General features: G+C 36.3%; 1 protein-coding gene across 1 annotated transcript in view; it reads left to right on the plus strand.

The window, feature by feature from the left end:
• Positions 1 to 5,624: 5,624 nt before the first annotated feature.
• LOC138713453 (trypsin-1-like) overlaps positions 5,625 to 22,924 on the plus strand; it is a 45,266-nt gene continuing 27,966 nt past the window's right edge. Inside the window, exons 1-2 of the mRNA XM_069845566.1 lie at positions 5,625 to 5,779; positions 15,047 to 15,126. Coding sequence (XP_069701667.1) covers positions 5,734 to 5,779; positions 15,047 to 15,126 — 126 coding nt within the window. The 5' untranslated portion in view covers positions 5,625 to 5,733. The remainder of the gene's footprint in view (positions 5,780 to 15,046; positions 15,127 to 22,924) is intronic.

The raw sequence follows: 22,924 nt of genomic DNA on the forward strand, positions 1-22,924 counted from the left end.
TTTAAATGTAGCCGATCTGCAACGTGATTGGCTTCCGGAAATTAGAGCGAAGGGACTATAACAATAGTGTCAAGCAACTTCTCACAGCGGAAACAAGTACATCTTTGGCTTTGTTTTGCCGCGCCACCAACAATATCATCCTATTTATTAAAAATATTGTTACAAGAAAAGAAACAATTTCTGACTTTTCTAGGGAAGCACGTGGAAGATACGAGACCAGAATGCGGTGTTGCAGTAAGCAGCATTCCCCTTCCCATCATGCCGGAGTGAAACATCAGGCAGGCAGAGATCTTGTGTTTATTACTATTTAGCGCGGAAACATGTTACGATGACAACTGAGCTAAGGATCTACGGGGCAACTTGCCTAAAAGGCGAATGAATTGAATTTACGGGAGGGGGCACTAATGTCCGAGCACTGCGACCTGTTACGGTCTATTACTCTAACCCTCAAGCCAGGCGCGTTCCAAAACCCACACCGGTTGACTACGTACCGAGGTGTCGAGCAGGCAACTCCCCTCGTCCCTAGGCCAGCCCCCTAAAAGGCGAATAAAGAATTTAGTATGTATTGGTGGGCCCATTAGATTAGCCGGTAGAAGGGAGTTTTAAAACACGTTACGGAGCTATTAGAAGCAACTTTCTTGGTTGCGACAGCTAATCAATTTCATTGTCCGATAATAATAATAGACCTTAAACTTCATTTTCCGAGTAAATTTGAGGTGCTTGCTACCTATTTTAAGAATCACTGTAGCAGAGAGAAGTTGTTCCTAAGTAGATCGTAGTGATAAAACTATAATATCATATTGGTGGAAAGTTCATAGTTTTTTTCAACAGTAATCTCACTATAGGTTTTGATTTATCTAGAGAAAATCAAAACTCGAGTGGGATTTAATTGACTATTACACGATTAGAAGAAAGTAGGCTATATAAAGATTAGAAGTAACAAAGTGTACAATAAAATATTAATTGGCTTACGAAAATACAACTGTCTTCAAATGTATTATTGTACCATCTCAACATTACGCTAGATGGCAGTAGTGTTTTATGATGATGTTTTCTTGTTACCGGTATCAGTTGTGCCAACTATGGAATCATCATTGAACTCTTTGGACTGTTACTAGTCAAGAAGGCTTTGTTGATTCAATTTCATTTTTATTAAAACATTTACATTCCATTTCAATCATCAGGATCCCAGTAATCAACGTCACTTGACAGATGAGTTTCAATAAATCTTAGTATTAAACAATCTCTGTTACGTGACTATCCATAATATATAGCAGAAGCTATAACAAACATAACCTAAATAATATAAACAAGTGTTAGAAAAGTTTTAATTAGGGATGATGAAATAAACAAGAAACGTTTTAATTAACGATGATGAAATAAAAAATAAACATGGATAATTTTAAAAGAAACAATTATTGAAAGTACAATTTTCAAATTTGAATGTTTTGGTGGTTCAGTTGATGTTATATTGGACGTGTGCGTAAAAGAAGTGAACTCGTTGGTGTACATGGTGTATCCCTCAACTCATTCAGAATTTCCGAATGGTGCTCTTCATATATGACCAGTGATCTTTATTAATTCTTGTTCTTGAATGCCAAAATGCGAGTCATATTTGAAAGTGATGTGCATCGACTGGAGTGGTTTGTAATTTTCTGTTTTTTGACGGCCAGATCAGTGCAGTTTGAAATGTTGGCAAACAAAGAAACAAATGTTAGGGTAGTGATAAAAATAAACAAATGCTAGGGACGCGATAAAATTAAACAAATGCTAGGGATGCGATAAAATTGTGCGATAAGCGGCCATGATTGGTTGAAAGACGTCCTTTCGTACCGTTTTATTGTTCGAAAGTAGTGTGACGTAGTAAAAGTGTAATAGTCAGAAAAAAATGTTTTTCCCCAGATGTTTAACAATATTTTATTCGCCAACTATTGTGAATAGGGTAGTGATTTTTGTCCATATCGATACGAAATCTAATAAAGAATAATTTATCCCTCTGGCGTATTTCAATAGCTTGAACGGTCTTCGTGAAAATTTAATTTCAAAAACCTCTAAATTCAAGCCATTGCACGAAGCGAACAAGTGGCAACATTTTCCTAGAGAGCAGGTCACGTACCGAGACTCACCGAGTTCGTTGACCTCTTACATCTGTATCACGAGTAGAGCGTATTAGCGACGATGTTGCCGGACTGCTGAAACTTCAAATTTAATTTTCTAATTAACCGTGCATTTAATCAAAAAAGGTAATATAGGTTTTCTAATCATTTACGTGTACCCTATCGTCCCTTTCAATCTACAAGGTTAACTCACTTTACTCTGTATATATAAACCGATCCCTTGCCTCGCAGTATCTTTGGCGTCTTTTGTCGTCTTCAATGTCGTCACTTTAGATTGTGCCAAAGCCATCTCCATTTACAAGCCGGAGCATGGGTAGGTTTGACAACGCTGAGTGGAGGCGGGAGGAGGCGAAATAAAGGCATGACGTTTGACGCTTTAGTGCTTGATTTTTTTGTCAAATGTACATTTTCGACATTAATTGATACAAAACTAAGTGCATATGATCAAGAGCCAGTGTATTGAATCCGAAATGGTATTTTATTTGAGTTTCAGATTACCGCGTAAGTACTTGCATAGAGCCACTAATAGCTTTAAAAAAAATTAAAAGCATACGTGTTTTTTATTGATGATACAAGGGAAAATAATAAATACTTAAAGAAATGTTACTTGTACCAAAAATAAATAAAATAACGATGTACTTTCGCAATACCCTATTCCAATCAATTAACCAATATGTGGCTAGTAAATTGATAATGTTTTGCTGCTTTATGTTGTTTCACCTCTGACGTGAAAGGTCTAGGATATCATATACATTTTAATTTCATGTGATTATCTGTCGTGCTTTTCTATAAATATTTAAGATGCCCAGGAAACCAGTTTTAGTTTGAACCTCGTCAGTCACCATAACAATACTGTTATCCTAAATTATTTGTTATAGATTTTCTAAAATATAATTTTAAATAGCCAAGGCCAAATATAAAGATCTATGAAAAAGTGAAGAAACATACCTTCAACATAATACGTAACAAAACACATCATTATCTAATAATTATGTGCCAATTAGCGTAAACTCAGTGAACTTTAAATTCTGTAAATACGAAGTGAAAAGAAATATGTTTATAAATTTATTACGAAAGAAATAATATTAATAAATAACTTCGTAAACCAACAAAGTGAGTGTATGCATCTACAAAGTACAGTTAGTTCTGACGTTTAGCAGGCAATCTGAATCTTCAACAAAACTGCAACATTTATGAGATCACAAAACAGCTGTTTGCAATGAATTTGAAAATCAACGGCGTAACTTTATTGATATAGCAGGCGAGACCCAACAATTTGGCTAGAATTCTGATACACCACAAACCACAAGTAAGACTATAAAAATGTGGTTTATACAATATTTAATATTTAGAATAATTGTCAATCACTTTGTCATTAATAATAACCTTAAAAAAGCTAAAGACTGCAGCCATATTTCCATTTATTGTCTTGTTTTCATCACCAACACGCAATTCGTTTATAATACATCAACAATTAACGTTTGGTACTACAGCGAACATAATTCCATCGACACACACTTATATTGTAACATTAATTTACATTGAAAATCGGCATTAGTACAAACACGTGTTCTGGATATTAGGCCTCCGTTTGACAGTTAATTACAGTGTTGCCGACGTATGGCTCTGGCTTGTAACTGAAGAAGGCTCTGGTTGTGCTTAACCATTTCTTCCTCCTGGTCGCATAGAACGCAGAATGGACTCGATGTTAAGTTCTTAGCCGAACAGTATGCAGGCGGAAGTTTACAAGAGCCTCACTCCTTGGTCAGTCGGGTGTATGCATGACATAATCTTTCCACTCTTATTGCGAGTTCTTCATTTCTTCTGATTGTGAAAGTCTTCTTTACTATAGTTTTAATAGCATGGAATGCTATGTGTTGTAAGATACTAGTATCCTTTTCCTCGAGGGCAGTGGTTCCCAAACTTTTTTGATCGCGGATCCCTTTCGATTCGAAAAAAGATTCACGAATCCTCAAATTAATTAAATTCAATTCAATTAATTTATTATTAATTAATTTAACACTTTGTTACATGGCACACACAGGGCGTCCGGAGGAATTTTATTGCCTGTAGTAAATCCAAGAGCCAAATATGATTAATATATTTTCGTTTTTTGTTTATTCACTCGTTTTTAAATTAGCAGCGCTGGGGTGTGATACATAGGTGATCGATTGGTTTCTGAATTTGTAGAACTGTCATTTTTATTGTCTTATACTAGCCATCGACATCCTGACGACTCTGTATAGGCCTAATACGAAAATTAAAATTATTCGTAATATTAAATTAATATTATTATGTTCGGAATCAAATACATGTGGTTATTAACACAGTTTGATATGAACACCTCACATAAGCCTGCCCGCACTGAATGAATAAAAACTGACTTCACAATGAAAGTAGCAGAAGCATAACGCGTGTACAACAATGGAAGAAATTCGATTCTTTTTGAAAAGTACGTCTCAAAATGTATTGCTGACTAAATAACATTGTCAATCAAATTTATTTTACAAATAAGCCATTACAAGCAAATTTACAAAACTTATTCTCACACTGTTGGTCTCGAGAGAAAAAATTGCAAACATTCATACACTTACTTACTTACAAATGACTTTTAAGGAACCCGCAGCTTCATTGACGCCCTCACATAAGCCCGCCATCGGTCCCTATCCCTATCGGAAACATTCACACACCAAGCAGATAAGAACTATTAATAACTCGCAACCCTCGCCAAGCAGATATCTTACATTTTCAGTAGAATTAACTACCTTAACTGAAAAAATAAAGTCGTGTTTTTACAACAGCTCGAAAGCCAGATCACGCAAGGATGAGATCTGGTCACCTACTCTTGCCGAATACACTAAGTTTCACAAGTACAGTCGCGTCGAGAAAAGCTGTAGTATTATATGTTATTTATTTCAAAATATATATTACCAACCGCGGATCCTCTGATAAGTGTTGACAGATCCCCAGGGATCCGCGGAGCACACTTTGAGAACCACTGCTATAGGGTATATGCATGCTGGTATAGGCCTAAAGTCAGAGCTCTATAATATGTAACACATTTTTATTCTGAAAAGCGTGCTTCAATTTATTATTAATAAGCCTAGTTAGTACAACTGTTACAATTTCATTACTGTTTCGTGTTCATATTTTGAAGATGCAAATGACACTTCCTCTTCCTCTTAAACATTGCACCACATTCGCCTTCTTGGAATACCACTATCTCTGTGGTACGGTAACATAAATGCTCTTAATGTAGCATGATTATCATTGGTCTATTGTGTATCATTAAGCTTATTTCATTGGCTAAGAGAAGTTCGCGTGGAATTCTCTGAACAATGCAGGGACAAATAATTCACATTTGACGAGTACTCGTGCATCAGTTTATCTCGACTTGTGTAACCATCCTCTCACTTATCACCTCTTGAGCGAGTTAACACGTTCCGTCAATTGCAGTGTAATGAAACTCCACTTATATCGACCAAAATGTGAATTCCCACAGATAACGGGGATGCATGAGCAGTGAGATAAGGCACACTTGATTAGTACTTAAATCACGATATGTTGCTCTCCGAGTTACACTCGCTCCGTTCCGTACATAATAGTTTACTTCGTCATGTTTTATATCATTTTAGTCACTGTGTTAGGTTCAGTATTTGCGGGTAAGTAATTTGTTTTCTTCTATCGTAATACTCAATTGTGTACTGAATTAAGACAATGTGATTTCTTCCTTCCTCCGCGATAAACACATTAATTTAACATGTCATGAAGTGTTATGCAGCACATAAAATTAGCCAAGGTAGGTAAGGATGGAAACAATAAATGCATTATTTTAAAGAAAAATAGACAAATTGTACAGATTAAAGAACATATTTAAAAATATTACTAGACTAAAGGCATACACTGTCAGTCACTTTTCTACGAAATTAATTTTCATAAACGCTTGCCACTGTTAGATTCCGTATTTTCACGGTGATTGTGGTGTGAACAATTTGCTATATTCAATCTGTCTCCAAAGTCAGCGTCTTCGAAATTTCGAAACTATCTACATGTTTCATCATTACAACCATATTATCTAAGCATAGGATAGTCCGTTATGCCTGAGTAGCCAAAAAACAGAACATAACCAGACAATCCAACACTGCAGGCAACCTCTACAATTTTTAATAATACTTTCTATACAATGAAAATTTATTTTTGTGTGACGTCTGCGACTGACGATGTATTTCTGTAATGTCATCCTGTAAAAATATGATGATTATGATGATTATTATTATTATTATTATTATTATTATTATTATTAATCTAAATATTTACGAGGATTGGTGAGAAAGTAATGCCTCCTATTTTTTTCTCCTTAAATAACCTTTTTCTATAATCCACTGCAGTAACAGCTTCCTCAGTCAACAGATGGCAGCACTGCATCAGTTTAGATAATGGCTAACATCGACGTACGTATACGTGGTATGGTGGAATTCCCGAATGCGGAAGCTGAAGCGCCCATTCGCATTCATGAAAGACTGAAGATGCAACAGTGGATGTCAGCACTGTTAGACGATAGGTTTATCGCTGTACAGAAGCTGAAAGGGAAACACCGTTGGCTGATGAAAAACGAAGTGGCGGCCAGCGACTGCGGTAACTGTACCCTACAGTAAAAGATATGGTTGTCATGTAGCGACGAAGAATTGAACTGATACATACACAATACTTCAGTGTTTCCGATTTACGCCACATGTTGCCTGCAGTGCTTCAACAGCAAACTCGCCAAGGCTGGGAGTCAGTGACCTTCAGTGCCATGGTGTGACTGTAACGCGATTATTTGTCCCACACTTGGGTAAACTTTTGCCCAGGTTATTCAGTTTTAGTTACCTCGTAGTACCATTATTGCGGTACATTTTATAAACAAAACCACGTCTGTTCGCATTTGTATTTTTGTTGTGACTTGTCCTGCTAACGTAAATGAATTCGTTCTGTTCTATTAGGCCTATATAGTTGTTAATACTGTTGTAATTTAATTCATTGTTACATCTATTAACAACAGATGAATTGTGCCGCATGTTCTCCATTGATAAAGACAGTGTGATGGCCATTATTGATAAACTGGGTACCAAAAAGTTAGTTCGACCAGAATAAAGAGGCAAGAAAAACAATAGCCTCCGATCTGTTATCGTTTTAGTGTGGAAGGCGAGAAGTTCTTGGCGAAAATTGTAACTGGAAATTAGATTTGGGTTCATTTTTTTTAACCCGAGTTCGAAAGGCAGTCGATGGAATGGCAACACAATGTCGCGGAAGAAGAAAAAAAATTCAAAACTTTGCGATCTGCAGGGAAAGTTATGGCGACAGTCTTTTGGAATGCGGGATGTGTGATTCTGATTAACGTTTCAAGCAGAGGCGCACGATAAATTCCGTTCAATACGTCTAAATTCTCAAGAAGCTTAAAGCACGTCTTCGGCGAGTTCGTCCATTAAAAGTTACGGTGGATATTTTTCTTTTCGATGATAATGCAATATCACACACCAGTCTATACACCACTGCACTGGCGAGATTGCGAAAATTGTGTGGGAAGTCTTGCCTCATTCACCATACAGCCCTGACCTACCATCATCAGACTTCCATCTGTTCGGTCCACTAGACTAAAGGAAGCTCATCATGGACATGACTTTAAAGATGAGGAAACCCTGAATAATTCCGTGCGCCAATGGCTGAGGAAAAAGGACTGTGATTTTTATCGCACTGAAATACATGCTCTTATTTCAAGGTGGACAAAAACTGTGGAAAAATACGTGTTAACTTGTTCTAAAATGTTGGCATCAAAGTGAATTTTGTTTCTTGCCGTATTATATTTCTCATGAAATGCCATTATTTATTTTCCCATATATTTTGTAAAAGTCATAGTAATAAAAATATGAATTCAGTTTTAAAGCCCATACATGATTAAGAGAGTATATTATCTTGGCAAGACCTAAGCCTATGGTTCTGAAGCCTGGACAATGAATAGGAGCCATTAGATATCCAGTAAATAACAGTGAAATGAGATTCTCGAAGAAAACAGTAAGATACACAATTTGGCATAAAGAACGAAATGAACATAATTTTGAAGAACTGGAAGTTAAGTCGGTGACTGATATCCTACATCAATACAGAGCTAACTGGAAGAATCATACAAAAAGGACGCCGGAGATCATATGGCCGAAAGCACCCTCAGGTTATCGTCCTTTCGGAAGAGGATCTATTAGAAAATCCTTTTAAAAATGACATGAAGACCTCAAAGTTTCACTAGGTCCAAAATTTGAACTCGATTATTATTATTATTATTATTATTATTATTATTATCATTATCATTAATCCTTACCTACCTAACACAGAATGTAAACGATAATGCTATTCTGTAAATGACAGCAAATAATAATAATAATAATAATAATAATAATAATAATAATAATAATAATAATAATAATAATCATCATCATCATCATCATCGTCATCATAATCATAATCATAAAGCTCAGTTGGTAAAATAACTAGGTACGGACTGTAAGGTCTCAGGTTCAATTCTGGTTGTTGATGGAAATTTTTGTCGTTGCAAAGCTTTCAGAGTCGCTCTGATGTTCACTCAACCTCCTATAAAATTTAGTACCAGGTCATTCCCGCAGGTAAAAGGCGATCGGAGCGTGATGCAAATCACACCACTTCATTGTAGTATCGAGGTTAAGAAAGCATGGATCTCTACCTCTATGACCCCAAGCATCCTTATTGCGTACGGGCCTAAAGGGATGAGGGTGGGTTGGTTATTGTGGCCCCACGTTGGGCGCCATTTGTGGGTGGTTGGTGTTATTGAGGCCCCACGTTGGGCGCCATTTGAGGGTGGGTGCGTCTCGGTGTTGCGTGAGATTCACTCAGGGTAGCCGAGGTACGGTTGTGGTGTAGGATGATGTCGGGAATAAGACCAAGCCGGCTACTTATATAAAAGGCAGTGTAAACTCCAAACTATAAGTTTATTGTCGTATTCACTTGGTAAACCCTAGAGTATGTATTTCCGGGTGACTTATAATTCAATCGTTGGTTGCACTTCTGTATCGACTCTATGGCCACTCTGAATAAGACCTAACCGATACTATAAATTCAATACTCTGCCCAGTACACTATGATCGAAGCTCCTAAACGTTGACGAGTGGTCTCGCCGATGACAAAGTTCTATCTATCGAGTCCTCGCCGGAAGAAAGACTATTAAGTTGGGCCGCCGACACGGAAAAAAAGATGTCGCGCCGTCTACACGAAGAAAAGTAGTTATCCTGTCGGCACGAAACGAAGTAGTTATTCTGCCCTGTATGTAGGGCCGTCGACACGAAAAGGAGTAGTGATTGTGCCCTGTATGTAGGGCCGCCGACACGATGAGATGTTGTGGTTGTGTCGACACGAAGCGGAATAGTCGTCCTCTCTTCTCCGCGTCACCCTTATTTATAAAAACCTATCCTACGCTAAAACTAACTATCCTATTGGCTAACAACTACGTCACTTAACCGGCCTAAAATCCACTCTCTATTGGTCCAAAGTGACCTCATAAGCTGGACCAAGATCTCTTCTTATTGGGCGCGAAATACGTCATGTCTAAATTTAAACTTTGGATTTCCCATAACATCTAATTAGTTTGAAGATCTTGGAGAACCCCGTTCTTTGGAAAACCCATGCTCGCAATTACTTTCCCACGGGTCTAGTCCAACTTTGGCTTTTCCGCATCGCCGAGTGTCTATATACAATCCCGCACAAGGTGGCCCTAAATCTGTCCGATGCTGACAGGTGACGAGAGGGTGTGAACCATCTGCGTGTGAAACTAATTCTAACCAAGTCTCTGGGACATCCCCGCGAATACATGTAACAAAAATATGGAGATATCACTTCGCTATTAAATCGGTCTCTCCCTCTCCTAATTACTGCTTCAGGGAGGATACCAAATACGATTCGAGACTTTTCGGATTTCAACGTGATACGATATGTTTGTGTTTTTGCACCTTGTCATAGATCAAAAACACCCAACGCAACGTTTCGGAGTTGTATATCACCTAAATTATGAGAGAAGGCAGGGAAAGAGGAACCGCTACTTTGCAACGGATCCAACAAATAAATATATTTCCATTTGCCTGTCTTTCCTGATGATAAACCCTATACGCAGATTCGAAACGTTGGATATTTCTGCATCTATGACACAGTGCAAAACCCCAAGAATCTTGCATCTCTGTAGGTAGCCCATTTAATAGCACAAAAATTTAGATTTGGTCCCGACAAACGTTGTAAAATTTGTGGCACTTATGTGACTGTAGGCGGTTTTTCTCTTTGTACTTTGCACTTATCACCGTATCACTAGTAGGTTATTATTATCGCTTCAGTCCAATCTCTACCTTTTAAAAGAGACGTCACATAATAATAATAATAATAATAATAATAATAATAATAATAATAATAATAATAATAATAATAATAATAATAATAATAAATCGGTCTGTGATCACGTGAACTGAAGTACAGTGCTAGATGTTTAGCCTCATGCACAAATAGCTTCGTTAACAACATAAGTCTTCCTGCCTCTTGCACACTTCCTCCAACTTACTGTAGCTGGAGGTCGGGAGTTCTTTAATCTTCCCATTATAATCAAAGGCGTTTCAGAGGATTTTTTTAATACTGCCACCCTTCGAAAATATTTTTAAGGAATATCTTTAATGTTCCTCAGTAATTTTTTACTGCTAAATGAAAACTGGAAGTCCGGTTTGTGGTTACACACTTGTGATTTACCATCGTACTCACCGGGGACAGCTTAGCCGAGTGCGCTACTCCATCGCACAGGTAGCAGGTCTGTCTCGGGGAGTTGATAGGATAGTAGATCAAAAGTGATTATGAAGAGGTAATGAGGATTGGGAAGGAGTTCGGTCGTGATCTTGAAATGGTAACTCCCAGCATTAGCCTGGAGGGATTTGAGAGACCATAAAAAGCATAGGCGGTCCCTGGAATCGGATTCCGGATCTCACGAATGAAAGGTGAGAATGATAATCATTACACCACTGTGCTATAATATAATATAATAATTAATCATAATAAAGTGGACAGCTTCAAATACTTGGGGTGTACCATAAGCAGTAACATGAGCTGCTGCCAGAAAGTCAAAAGAAGGACAGCAATGGCCAAGGAAGCTTTTAATAGAACCTCTGGAAAATGAACTAAAGAAGAGAATAGTGAAGTGCTTTGTATGAGTGTGGCATTGTATGGGGCAGAAACATGGACGAAATGAAGAGAAGCTACTAGAAGCATTTGAAATGTGGATGTGGGGAAGAATGCAACGAGTGAAATGGACAGAGAGAACAAGAATTGAAGCTGTGTTGGGAAGAGTAGGTGAAGAAAGAATGATGCTGAAACTGATCAGGAAGAGGAAAGGAGTCACTGGCTGAGAAGAAACTGCTTACTGAATGATACACTGAAAGGAATGGTGAACAGGAGAAGAGTTCGGGCCAGAAGGATGTATCAGATGATAGACGGCATTAAGATATGTGGATCATATGCGGAGACAAAGAGGAAGACAGAAAATAGGAAATATTGGAGAAAGCTGGGTTTGCAGTGAAAAACCTGCCTTTGGGCAGAACACTATGAATGAATGAATCGATCTATGGTCAAGCGAACTGTACACTAGGGCCACTGGGCTATTAGATGTTTGGCTTCATGCGCAAGTTGCTTCCTTTAACAATCTGTTAAGTTGCACCTACATGATTTAATTTTCTATGTCTGGAGTACAAATGCAATTTGGGAAGAATATCGAAAGAATCAAGTTGAAAATGCACGTTTAATTACTATGCATGCAGATTGTGTACATGATGCGCCGTGTTGAACGTCATCTTCACTATTAAACATCAATCCAATACTTTGGCCTACTCGATTCCCAAAATTGTGGTTGAACACTCCATAGGCACTCGTATTTGCAACAATCTTCAATAAAGACAATCATACTTGCCGCCATTTTCAGCTTGAAAGGTCCATCATCACCAAATAAAATCAATAAAATTAAACATGTTTTTTGTTAAAAGATAAAGAATGGGTGATTCTTATAGAATTTTTCGTGCTGATTTCAGATCTGTTTTCAAAATGTTTCTATCACCCAGGACTTTTGAGTAATTATATGAAATGTACTTCAGACTTTTCTAGTATTGATATCTTGTAACATTTTACCTAAAATCATATTTATTTACCTAAAATGTGTGTGAAATAGATTTTAGGCTTTACTTCGCTTGAGAAACATCTCTTTTGATGTCCAGCGTAGTCTAACAGAATTTTTGGGCTCCATTTTCTTAGTAACACCTTACCATTTCAGAAAATTCCCGATGAAAACGCTCCTCATATTCGTTGCTTACTACCCGAAGGTTTTTAGGAAAGAAAAAATAGATGGAATCGAAGAAGTTATTTTGAGAGATACATGACACCCCACCGCATTATAGTTCTGAATCATTTGCTGACAAGTTCTCTGTAATCTTTTATCTATGGTTCCTACAAAATAACAGTCTGTTGAATGATCCTTAGGTTCCCGGGATATCATTGGTACTAGAAAAGGCATACGACGGGATCCTTCTAGCCAACCAGTTAGGCTAATAGAATAAAATTACATAAAGCACAACAGATTTCAGTCAGGGACCCAGTTCCTGTCCTCATCTATTTTGAAATCAAAAGAACACTCGTAAGCTCTTTTAGCTAGTAGTAAAATTCACCTGTGTGCTTTCATAGTTAATTAACCACAAACGTAAAAAAATTGTCTGTGATTTACACAGTATTTCGAGGTATGTTTTACTTTATAAGATACTTTTACCACACTTAAAATGAGAAAAAAGAAAACATAGGATATGAAACTTGTTTCATGATTGTAAGTTCCAACTCAACTGAGAATTAATACTAACTCTTGCAGTCTTATGAGGAATAAAATTAATTTTTATGAATTCTGACTTCACAGGCAACAGTGATTTAAAGTGTTAAAGCAATAAAATGAAATATTTGAAATATTTTCTTTCCATTAGCATGTTAAGGACTGTATATAGCAATAAAAATACATCATTTTTTCTAAAATTACAAAAAAAATTGTGGGTGGCAGAAAAATTCTGACTTCATTTTTGGAATCAGCAGATGACATTACGTAAGAAACAGCAGAAATTACACATTTAACAAGATCATTGTTTACCAGTGAATTTTCAGTTTATTCACGGCCACCTAAAACAATCAGCAACTCGCTGCATGCTACTGTTGAAAGAAATAACGCACAAGATATCCACCGGCGATCGGTAGTTTTCAATTGCTGCATGCGCTCTCATTTTTAGTGGAAAAGAATGTATTTCGTTCACTCTTGCATGCATTGCTTGAATGCATTAAGCTCAAAGAAAAGTTGAATCGTGTAGGTGCACCTTTACATGCCTCTTTCACATGCCTCCAACTTAGCTGTAGGTCGGGTATTGCTTATCTTTCTAATAAATCACAGATATTCTCTAGAACTTTTTCTATACTATCTTCTTCGAAAATACTTTTAAGGAATACATTTCCTGTTACCCAGTAATCTTCCACTTAAAAAAAAGGTCGGTTTGTAAGTTATAAACTTAAAATTCCCCTATAATACCCTAATGAAATTACTATACTGAAACCACTATACAGTCACGAAGCTCAATACGTAGTAAATATGCATCCATAGATAGTTGTTAACCACTAGGATCGCTAATATCCCCCCATTACAGAAAATGCGAAATAGTACTGGCACAGTCTATTGTTCCTAGCACCCTCACAACTCAAGCTTCGTGACAGTATATACAGGGACATCATTTTATTTTTACTTCAATTTTTATTGTACCTGAGTTTTTGAATGTACTTCACTCCCACCCCTTCAACCGTCTTCCACATAGATCCAAGACCGCATATACAGTCATAATAGCCACAGTACGTTCCAAAAATATGTTCGCATTTTCCAGTGACGAAAGAGCTTTCAATATTGAATCATTTTCGCATAGGTACTGTCGTCCATTTGCCTACGTCGTATCCCGGTTTCCCCAACCAGCTTTTATTCGCCAGCTAGTGGCTGGGCTGCCTTAGCTCTTTTCTGAGAACATTAATTTCTGTTAGGAATTGGACATCTACGTAATATTATACAACTATTTAAAATAACTTAAATAAAAGGGCCTCGTTAAGTAATTAACTGTCACGTGAGTTCCCTCCTTTCTACGACCCTACGACATAACCACTTGGACGGACAGTAGATAGTATGTCTGAGTAATTTTATCTTTTCGGATCGGTCAGAAGTGAAGATTGAATTTACAGTACGCAAGGTACTCTTTTATAGAGTAGGTACAGAATTATTTCAACATGAGTTACTAGTACGAAGAACTGGTAATTGGAATTAAGTACAATATGCTATAGTGCGATAATATGCACATTAGGACTGAAGCCTGTATCGAAATGTGTTTAATATTCATATTATGATTATTTTTCAATTTAACTTCATTCTCTACATTGTACGCTAATGTGCTGTAGACAGTATAATGTACACTGCATAATGAATACGTCCACATGGACAGCTCAGTTCGTGAGTAAAAACACTTATTGTTAATACTGTACTGTATTTTGATTAAACAAAAACCTAATGAAAATGATTAAACTCAAAAGCGCAATATTTCCTAGTTTACGTAAATGGATTAACTACTTTTCTTCCCTCCTATACCTAGTAAAGTGATTTATTTGTATATTACGTCAGTACCATCGAACTCCAGTCTTGGAAGGGGATAGCAAACAGCGTTGATCCAGAGGTATAGTCAAGTTAATATTAAAAATGTTAGTAAAAATAAAATGATGTCCCTGTACTATAGACTGTGCTGAAACCTATACTTCATCATAAGAAATTAAAAATTATGCATTGAAAACAGGACCTTTGCTTCGAGACGTTTCTGATGACTGGCGAATAATAAACGGCACTAATGCAGAACCTGGGCAGTACCCTTATCACGTGAGTATTCATTGCATCTTCATTTACGTAATTTCAATACTCCTATATTATTTTAAGTAGGTTAATTTTTCTACACAAGGGAATTTATTAGTAAGATATAATTAAAAAATTATTTGGTACCTCCTTGGAAGTTTTATAAAAGCGTAAGGTATTCTTAAGATAAAATGACAGCAAAAATTAAATTTTATAAGAATTAATATTTATATAATATTTGCAGACTCTGAGAGGCAAGGAAATATTTGTATATTGTATTGAGATGCCAGATTTTGTATGAAGAACCAGTTGTCCACACCTGTGGAGTAACGGTCAGCGCGTCTGGCCGCGAAACCAGGTGGCCCGGGTTCGAATCCCGGTTGGGGCAAGTTATCTGGTTGAGGTTTTTTCCGGGGTTTTCCCTCAACCCAATACGAGCAAATGCTGGATAACTTTCGGTGCTAGACCCCGGACTCATTTCACCGGCATTATCACCTTCATATCATTCAGACGCTAAATAACCTAGATGTTGATACAGCGTCGTAAAATAACCTAAGAAAATAAATAAAAATAAGTATGAACCAGTTGTAATTTTCATTAGTAGCTCTACAATATGTAAGTCTATTTCTTTATTATGAAATTGTAATTTTACAAAATTAGATGCCAGATATATAACGGATTGAGTTCCAATTAGCCTAAAGCCACAAGTTACAACAACATATTTGTTATTAACGGAGAAAAATTCGCTCCAACATCGAGGATCGAACCCGGGTCTCCCAGTTCTACGTACTGGGCGTTCTAACCACTGAGCTACGCCGAAGTTCAATCCACCGCACCGGATCGAATCTTTCTCCTTTGGTTCTTTTCCCTTGTGACCTTACTCCGTGTTCGACTTATGTATATTGATTGACATAATATATTTTAAGTCAACAGTCATCTCATCACACAAGGAGCGCACTCAATTGAGTGACTTGGTGGCCGGTACTCCTACAGTATATGCACTGTTAGGCGAATAATCTATGTGGAGATTAATTTTTGGTCCTACAGAATTATCTGTAATGGTCACCATTAAAATGTGTTATTAACGGAGAAAAATTCACTCTGGCGCCGAGAATCGAACCTGGATCTTCCAGTTCTACGCACTGGGCGCTCTAACCACTGAGCTATGCCGAAGTTCAACCCACCGAAGCGGATCGAATCTTTCTCCTTTGTTTCTTTTCCCTTAGTGGTCTTACTAGTCTAGTGTCTAGTGTCTGAACTATAGACGGTGTAATATTCGTTAAAGTAGGTAATGTAAAGCACCGGATAACTTGTGCTGGAGATTTGAACTTCTGAACTGTGAGCTGTTGTGCAATGTTACTTTTATTCTTCCTACTTTTTAATTTTCTTTAGTGTTAGTTTCCCAAGACTATATTATTATTATTATTATTATTATTATTATTATTATTATTATTATTATTGTTGTTGTTTAATTATACTTTTTAATTCTTAGTCTAGGTTAGATCTACTAGCTTTTCAACTGGGTTTATATTTAGCTAAGTTATTAATTAATAGGAAATCTTTACTTGTAGCAACCTCATATTTTTATATAACATTTTTTTTTCTTTTAAGTTGGATACCCTGATTTTTGACAGCAATAATCCGGTTGTCTCCAACGAGCACAGAATGCATAGAGTAGATATAAACAGCTTTGAGGTGAAGCCGCTTTTGTGGACAGTCGCCATTATGATGCTACCAAAACATTGGGCTCCCGGTTAGCACATGAGCAGTTGATTGTGATGTTGCATCGTTGTTTTAATTAATAAATTAACTAATTTCAATATGCCTACATGTTCTGCTTATGGCTGTACAAACAGGTTTTCAAAAAAAATTCCTGGAATAACTTTTCACGGGTAAATATGCATGTGTGAAATGTACTTATTACCGGTAGGCTAGGTACGGTAATGAATGATTTAGCCTAAGTTAGTCGGTTAGATTCGTATTGTTCACGTATTTGTTTGATTAAGAGAAAGGATTAGTGTATTGATATTATTGTAATTAATTTTTATAATCACTAAATCAGACACGCTTTGTAAACTTAGCATTTACGAGCGAAGCTAACCTAACTACGCAAGTTGGAAGTTTGTGTCGCGTGCTGTAGAAAATGGGTGTAACGAGGTTTCTCTTCAACCGAATGCACGTATTCGTTTGATGAAAAAGAAAGAGTGTATTAATATTATTGTAATTAATTTTTATAATCACGAAATCAGACATGCTTTGCAGACTTAGTATTTACGAGCGAAGCTAACCTAACAACCCATGTTGGAAGTTTGTGTCGAGTGCTATAGAAAACGGGTGTACCGAAGTTTCTCTTAAACCGAATGCACGTATTCGTTTGATGAAGAAAAAGAAATAGTGTATTAATATTATTGTAATTAATTTTTATAATCACGAAATCAGACTTATGCTTTACAGACTTAGTAGCTTCATTAACTCGGTCGTGAACTGACTTGACCCACTTGGTAATAAAACTTCACTTTTGTTCGCCGTTATAATCTAATTATATACTATAAACGAAGAGCCTATCAAATATTATATGGTTAAGAGCATTCCATTTTTTCTCCAAACAAAATCGGGACATCTATACGAAATACTGGCAAAAGGAAGAGAATGATAATTTGCGTTAAGAAGCAAGTTTCATTATTAAATCGAAGCAAATGGATCAACCTATAAAAGTAATTATTATAGGGTAGCATTTTTATTGGACTAGTAGCAAAATAAGGTCAAACTGTTATTTTCCTTTTTTATCATTATTGTTTGTTTAACCTTCCAGATTATCTATTAAATACCATACTGCAATTTGAAGAGCTGCCAATTTAAATAACCTGTATATATGTGATTTATCGATGACAGTTTCGTAATTTTTGCTAAAAATACGTGCATAGCGATTCTGTATTACGAAACAAACAAGAAAGTGTGAGTCCTACAAGAAATTAGGGACATATGGAATTCTTATTATCATAAGATCTTCTATAACGTAATAGCTATTTTTCAATGTTTTGGTAGCAACAAGATGGCGTCAGGTCCATCAAACCGGCTTCACTCCGTCCAATGGTATTAAGATGCTAGTGTCTACTCTATTGTATTCTGTGCTCGTTGGTTGTCTCTGACAGAACATTGTACAATGACCTTCACTCACACCATTCCCCTATACCAGCTGACCAGAACCCTCTCTCTCACCCTGAAGCATTCAACATTTTAACAACAGCATTTTCCAAGAACTCTTCATCCCTTCACGTAGCCCATATTAACGCTCAGAGTTTGGTTGCACACTTTGACGAAATTCAATCCATATTCTCGAATCAGAATTTGCATGCTCTTCTCATCTCTGAATCTTGGCTCAAACCTACATTATCCTCAGCGACATTACACATAGATGGTTATACGCTATTAAGAAATGATCGTTTAAATAAACAAGGAGGAGGCGTTGCTGCATATGTCAGATCAGATCTCAATCCCAGAATAATACACACATCTCCTGGCGAGTATGCCGGAAAACCTGAAATGCTATTTGTAGAAGTCTTGACAAGCTTTCAGAAATGCCTTATTTGTGTAATTTACCAACCCCCGAAGATTAACGATATTGCAGAGATCGAGAGATCGTTATTGGAATTCATCACAGATTATGAACACGTCTTAATAATGGGTGATCTTAACACGAATTTGTTAGCCTCTGATTCGAACTACACTAGACATCTATTGACCATGTTCCAGGGTCTTGATCTAGCACTCCTTCCCCTTGAACCAACCCACCATACCCAATCTTCCGAATCCCTATTAGACTTAATTATTACGAAGAATGCAGACAAAGTACAAAAACATGGACAATGTGCGGCTTCGGGAATTTCGTACCACGATATTATTTATCTAGTATATTCTTTGAAGTGTCCCAAGCCCACACCTACACTCATAAAGTATCGTGACTTGAAACGTATTGATGAAACCCAACTACTTGAAGACGCAATAAAGATTCCCTGGGACTCAATATGGACCTTACATACTGTTGACGAGAAACTTGTTAAACTAAATGAGTATATTATAAATTTATATGATAAACATGCTCCTATCAAATCTAAACGCGTAAAAAGGACACCAGCACCATGGATGACTGCTGACATACGTAGTATGATTACGGACAGAAACGCTGCATACAAAACGTTTAAACATGACAAGACAGAAATCTCTTATAATTATTATAAACTCTTACGTAACAGAACTACTCAAGCCATTAGAAACGCAAAACTGAGACATTTTCATAACATCTTGAAGGGGGAAGCTGACCCTTCCAAACTGTGGAGAAACTTACGGACAATTGGCTTAGGAAATCCCAGGACTCAGGTAGACAGTGTGCCAGTTTCTCTTGACGAACTAAATGACCATTTTGCAACTGTACAGTCAATAACTTTGGATACGGTCGATAAACAGCAGACAGTTAACGAATTACAAATGACTCCAATTCCGGATAGAGAAATATTTTTCTTCACTTATGTCACAGAAACTGAAGTGAGAGCGGCAATAAAACGTATTACTTCTAAAGCTGAAGGTGTGGATAATATTAGTATAATATTATTGAAGAAAATATTGGACATAATACTGCCGACATTAACACATATATTCAACGCCTCACTCATAACTTCTACCTACCCGAACCTCTGGAAGAAAGCCTTTATCCGTCCGATCCCTAAAATTAAAACCCCATTATGTGCAAATGATTTCCGTCCAATTTTTTTTTTTTTTTTTTTTTTTTTGACATATTGATTTATTGATATAGTTCACAGCTACAAAACTTAATAATATAACAAAAGATCTATAAACAAATGTAGTTCTACATACTAAATATACAACCGTCCAATTAGTATCCTACCTGCCCTATCAAAAGCTCTGGAACGTATTGTTCACAAACAACTAATGAACTATCTAACCGAACATGCCTTACTGGACGAATACCAATCCGGGTTCAGAAATGGACATAGTACGACTACAGCACTACTAAAAGTGAATGAGGATATACGTGAAGCCACAGATGAACGTAAATTAACATTACTGACATTACTTGACTTCAGTAAGGCATTTGATACGGTTGACACGGACCTTCTATTATGTAAATTAAGACTTCTGAATCTTTCTGAAAGTTCTGTTACTTGGTTTGAATCCTACCTTCGCGAACGTCAACAATGTGTCATTGCATGCGATTATTCTTCAAGATGGTGTGTCGTGAAATCTGGAATTCAACAAGGATCAGTTCTCGGACCTTTACTCTTCATGATTTATATTAATGACGTGACTAAAATGATGAAACACTGCAGATACCATATGTATGCTGACGACTTGCAAATTTATTTGCATTTCCACCCTGATGAGACTAGTGACGCAGTAAATAAAATAAACGAAGACTTAAATTCGATTTCACTGTGGTCACACAAATTTGGATTAAGGTTAAATCCAGAGAAATCGCAAGCAATCGTAATGGGACATAATCGTCTACGAAGTACTCTGGATAGTGGTACTATACCACATATAACATTGAATGGGATTGTTAAATACAGTGAAACAGTTAAAAATCTTGGCATTTTTATGGATAGCGATCTAAATTGGAACACCCAAGTAACACACACTTGCAAAAAAATATTTTCTCAACTTCACTCTTTGTTTCATATGAAAGAATTTCTACCACTTAGTCTAAAAAAGAATCTTATTCAGACGCTTGTAATGCTCCATTTTGATTATTGCGATTCCTTACTAACTAATGTAAGTTCACTCTTAGCTGAGAGACTACAACGTGTTCATAATGTGTGCATACGATTCATCTGCAATACTCGTAAATTTGACCATATAACACCTTCCCTCCAGTTACTTTCATGGGTGCGTCTGAAGGAACGAAGAACAATACATTCACTGTCTCTTCTATTTAGAATCATGCATACTTCTACTCCGAATTATCTCTTATCGCGCTTTCAATTTCTTACAACTCTTCGAAACCGACATCAAGCACTTCTTTCTATCCCTCATCATAGAACGTCTCTATACTCATCCTCCTACACTGCAGAAATACCTCGTCTCTGGAATTCGTTACCTAATGATGTCAGGGACTGCCGGACTTATCACAATTCAAAATTAAATTGGAAAATTTTGTCTTGTTTAATGCTTTTTAGATATTGCTAGAAGTGTTGATTTGTGTTTTTTTTACTCCAGATTAAAATCGCAAGTTTCTTGTTTATGTTAGTTAATTAGGATACAATTAATTATACTTAATCACTCATTTAAAGTTTGTGTGACTGCAACCTGTGTATATTTTTGTGTGACTTTACTTCGTTTATAGTGTTTTTTTTTTTCCTTTTTATTTCTGTTATTGTATTTGTATTCCTGGTGTTGTGGAAGAGAAGGCCTGATGGCCTTAACTACACCAGAATAAATAAATAAATAAAATAAATAAATACTTCATGTTCGACTTACGTATATTGACATATATTTTAAGTCAACAATCATCACACAAGGAGCGCACTCAATTGAGTGACTTGGTGGTGTTAGGCGAATAATTAAATCTCTACATTAAAATTAAAATGAATATCTACATAAACAACATATTTGCATAATTAAAGTAGTTAATAATAAAGTATGATTAAAATATATCTGAATAATGTGTAGGAGTGGGAAAAACGCTGCATTACATAACGTTACGACGCTTTACTAGAAGTAAGACTAACTTAAAAACAAACACACTATTTCATTCATACAATACTACGGTTTCTTAATTTAATACAGTAGTAAAAACTGGAACTTTATTTTGTGAGTAAATACGTCTGCGAAACGAGGCCGCAGGGCGAGTGTACGAAGCTCACGAACAAAAAAAAAAAAAAAAAAAAACATATTTTTTAATAATAGGCCTATATGTATGTCGTGTACTATTTTATAGACAGTCGTTCGTCTATGTTGTTATATAAATATTTCCTCCCACTTCTCCATTGCTGTATTCCCCTCATCGCAGTAGTGAAACTTTATTACATTGGAATCAAGCGGTGGTAGAGGACTCCACTGCAGATCGGGAGGTCTCCGTCTTAAATTTGGTTGCCTCCTAATTTTTATAATTACATGTAATTCTTAATTATTTCATACAGTTAAAAATGAAATAGTTTTTTAAATAATTTAATTTTTGTACGTTTCTCAACCAAAATCAATTATTTTAAAAAAGTAGGTCTGGCATTGATAAAACCGTTATTGCTGCTTTGTGAATTTTGGTTGGAAACAAACGACAATCTGCACAAACAGTTTAAAATCAGTGATAAAATTATATACGGTTTTTTCAAAAGTAAGAGGTAAATTTAATTGCTCAATTTTTCTTCATTTTCTACGTACCAGTATACGAAAAATGTGATTTTATGCTTCATCACCCATTGGCATAATGTCTTCGTATATGCTGTATATATCCTTTGTTCTTGTACAGGGACATCACTTTATTTTTACCAACATTTTTAACATTAACCTGGCTATACCCGGAAACACAGTTGCCCCCTTCCATTACAGGAGTTTGATGTTACTAGTGCAATATGTAAACAAATCATTTTACTAGCTATAGGAGGAGAGAAAAGTAGTGTATCCATTTATGTTATAGGGAAATACGATATTACGATTTTCAGTTTGATCATCACTCTTACGGAATTTTATCAAAATACAGTAGAGTAGTAACAATTTAAAAAAAAAACTCAACTTTTCATGCGGCTATGTTCGTTATGTAATGTCTACTTTATTTAGCATAATTAATTATTGGTGTTAACATACAATATAGAGA

This window comes from Periplaneta americana, chromosome 14 (assembly GCF_040183065.1).
Source record: "Periplaneta americana isolate PAMFEO1 chromosome 14, P.americana_PAMFEO1_priV1, whole genome shotgun sequence".
Lineage (NCBI taxonomy): Eukaryota > Metazoa > Arthropoda > Insecta > Blattodea > Blattidae > Periplaneta > Periplaneta americana.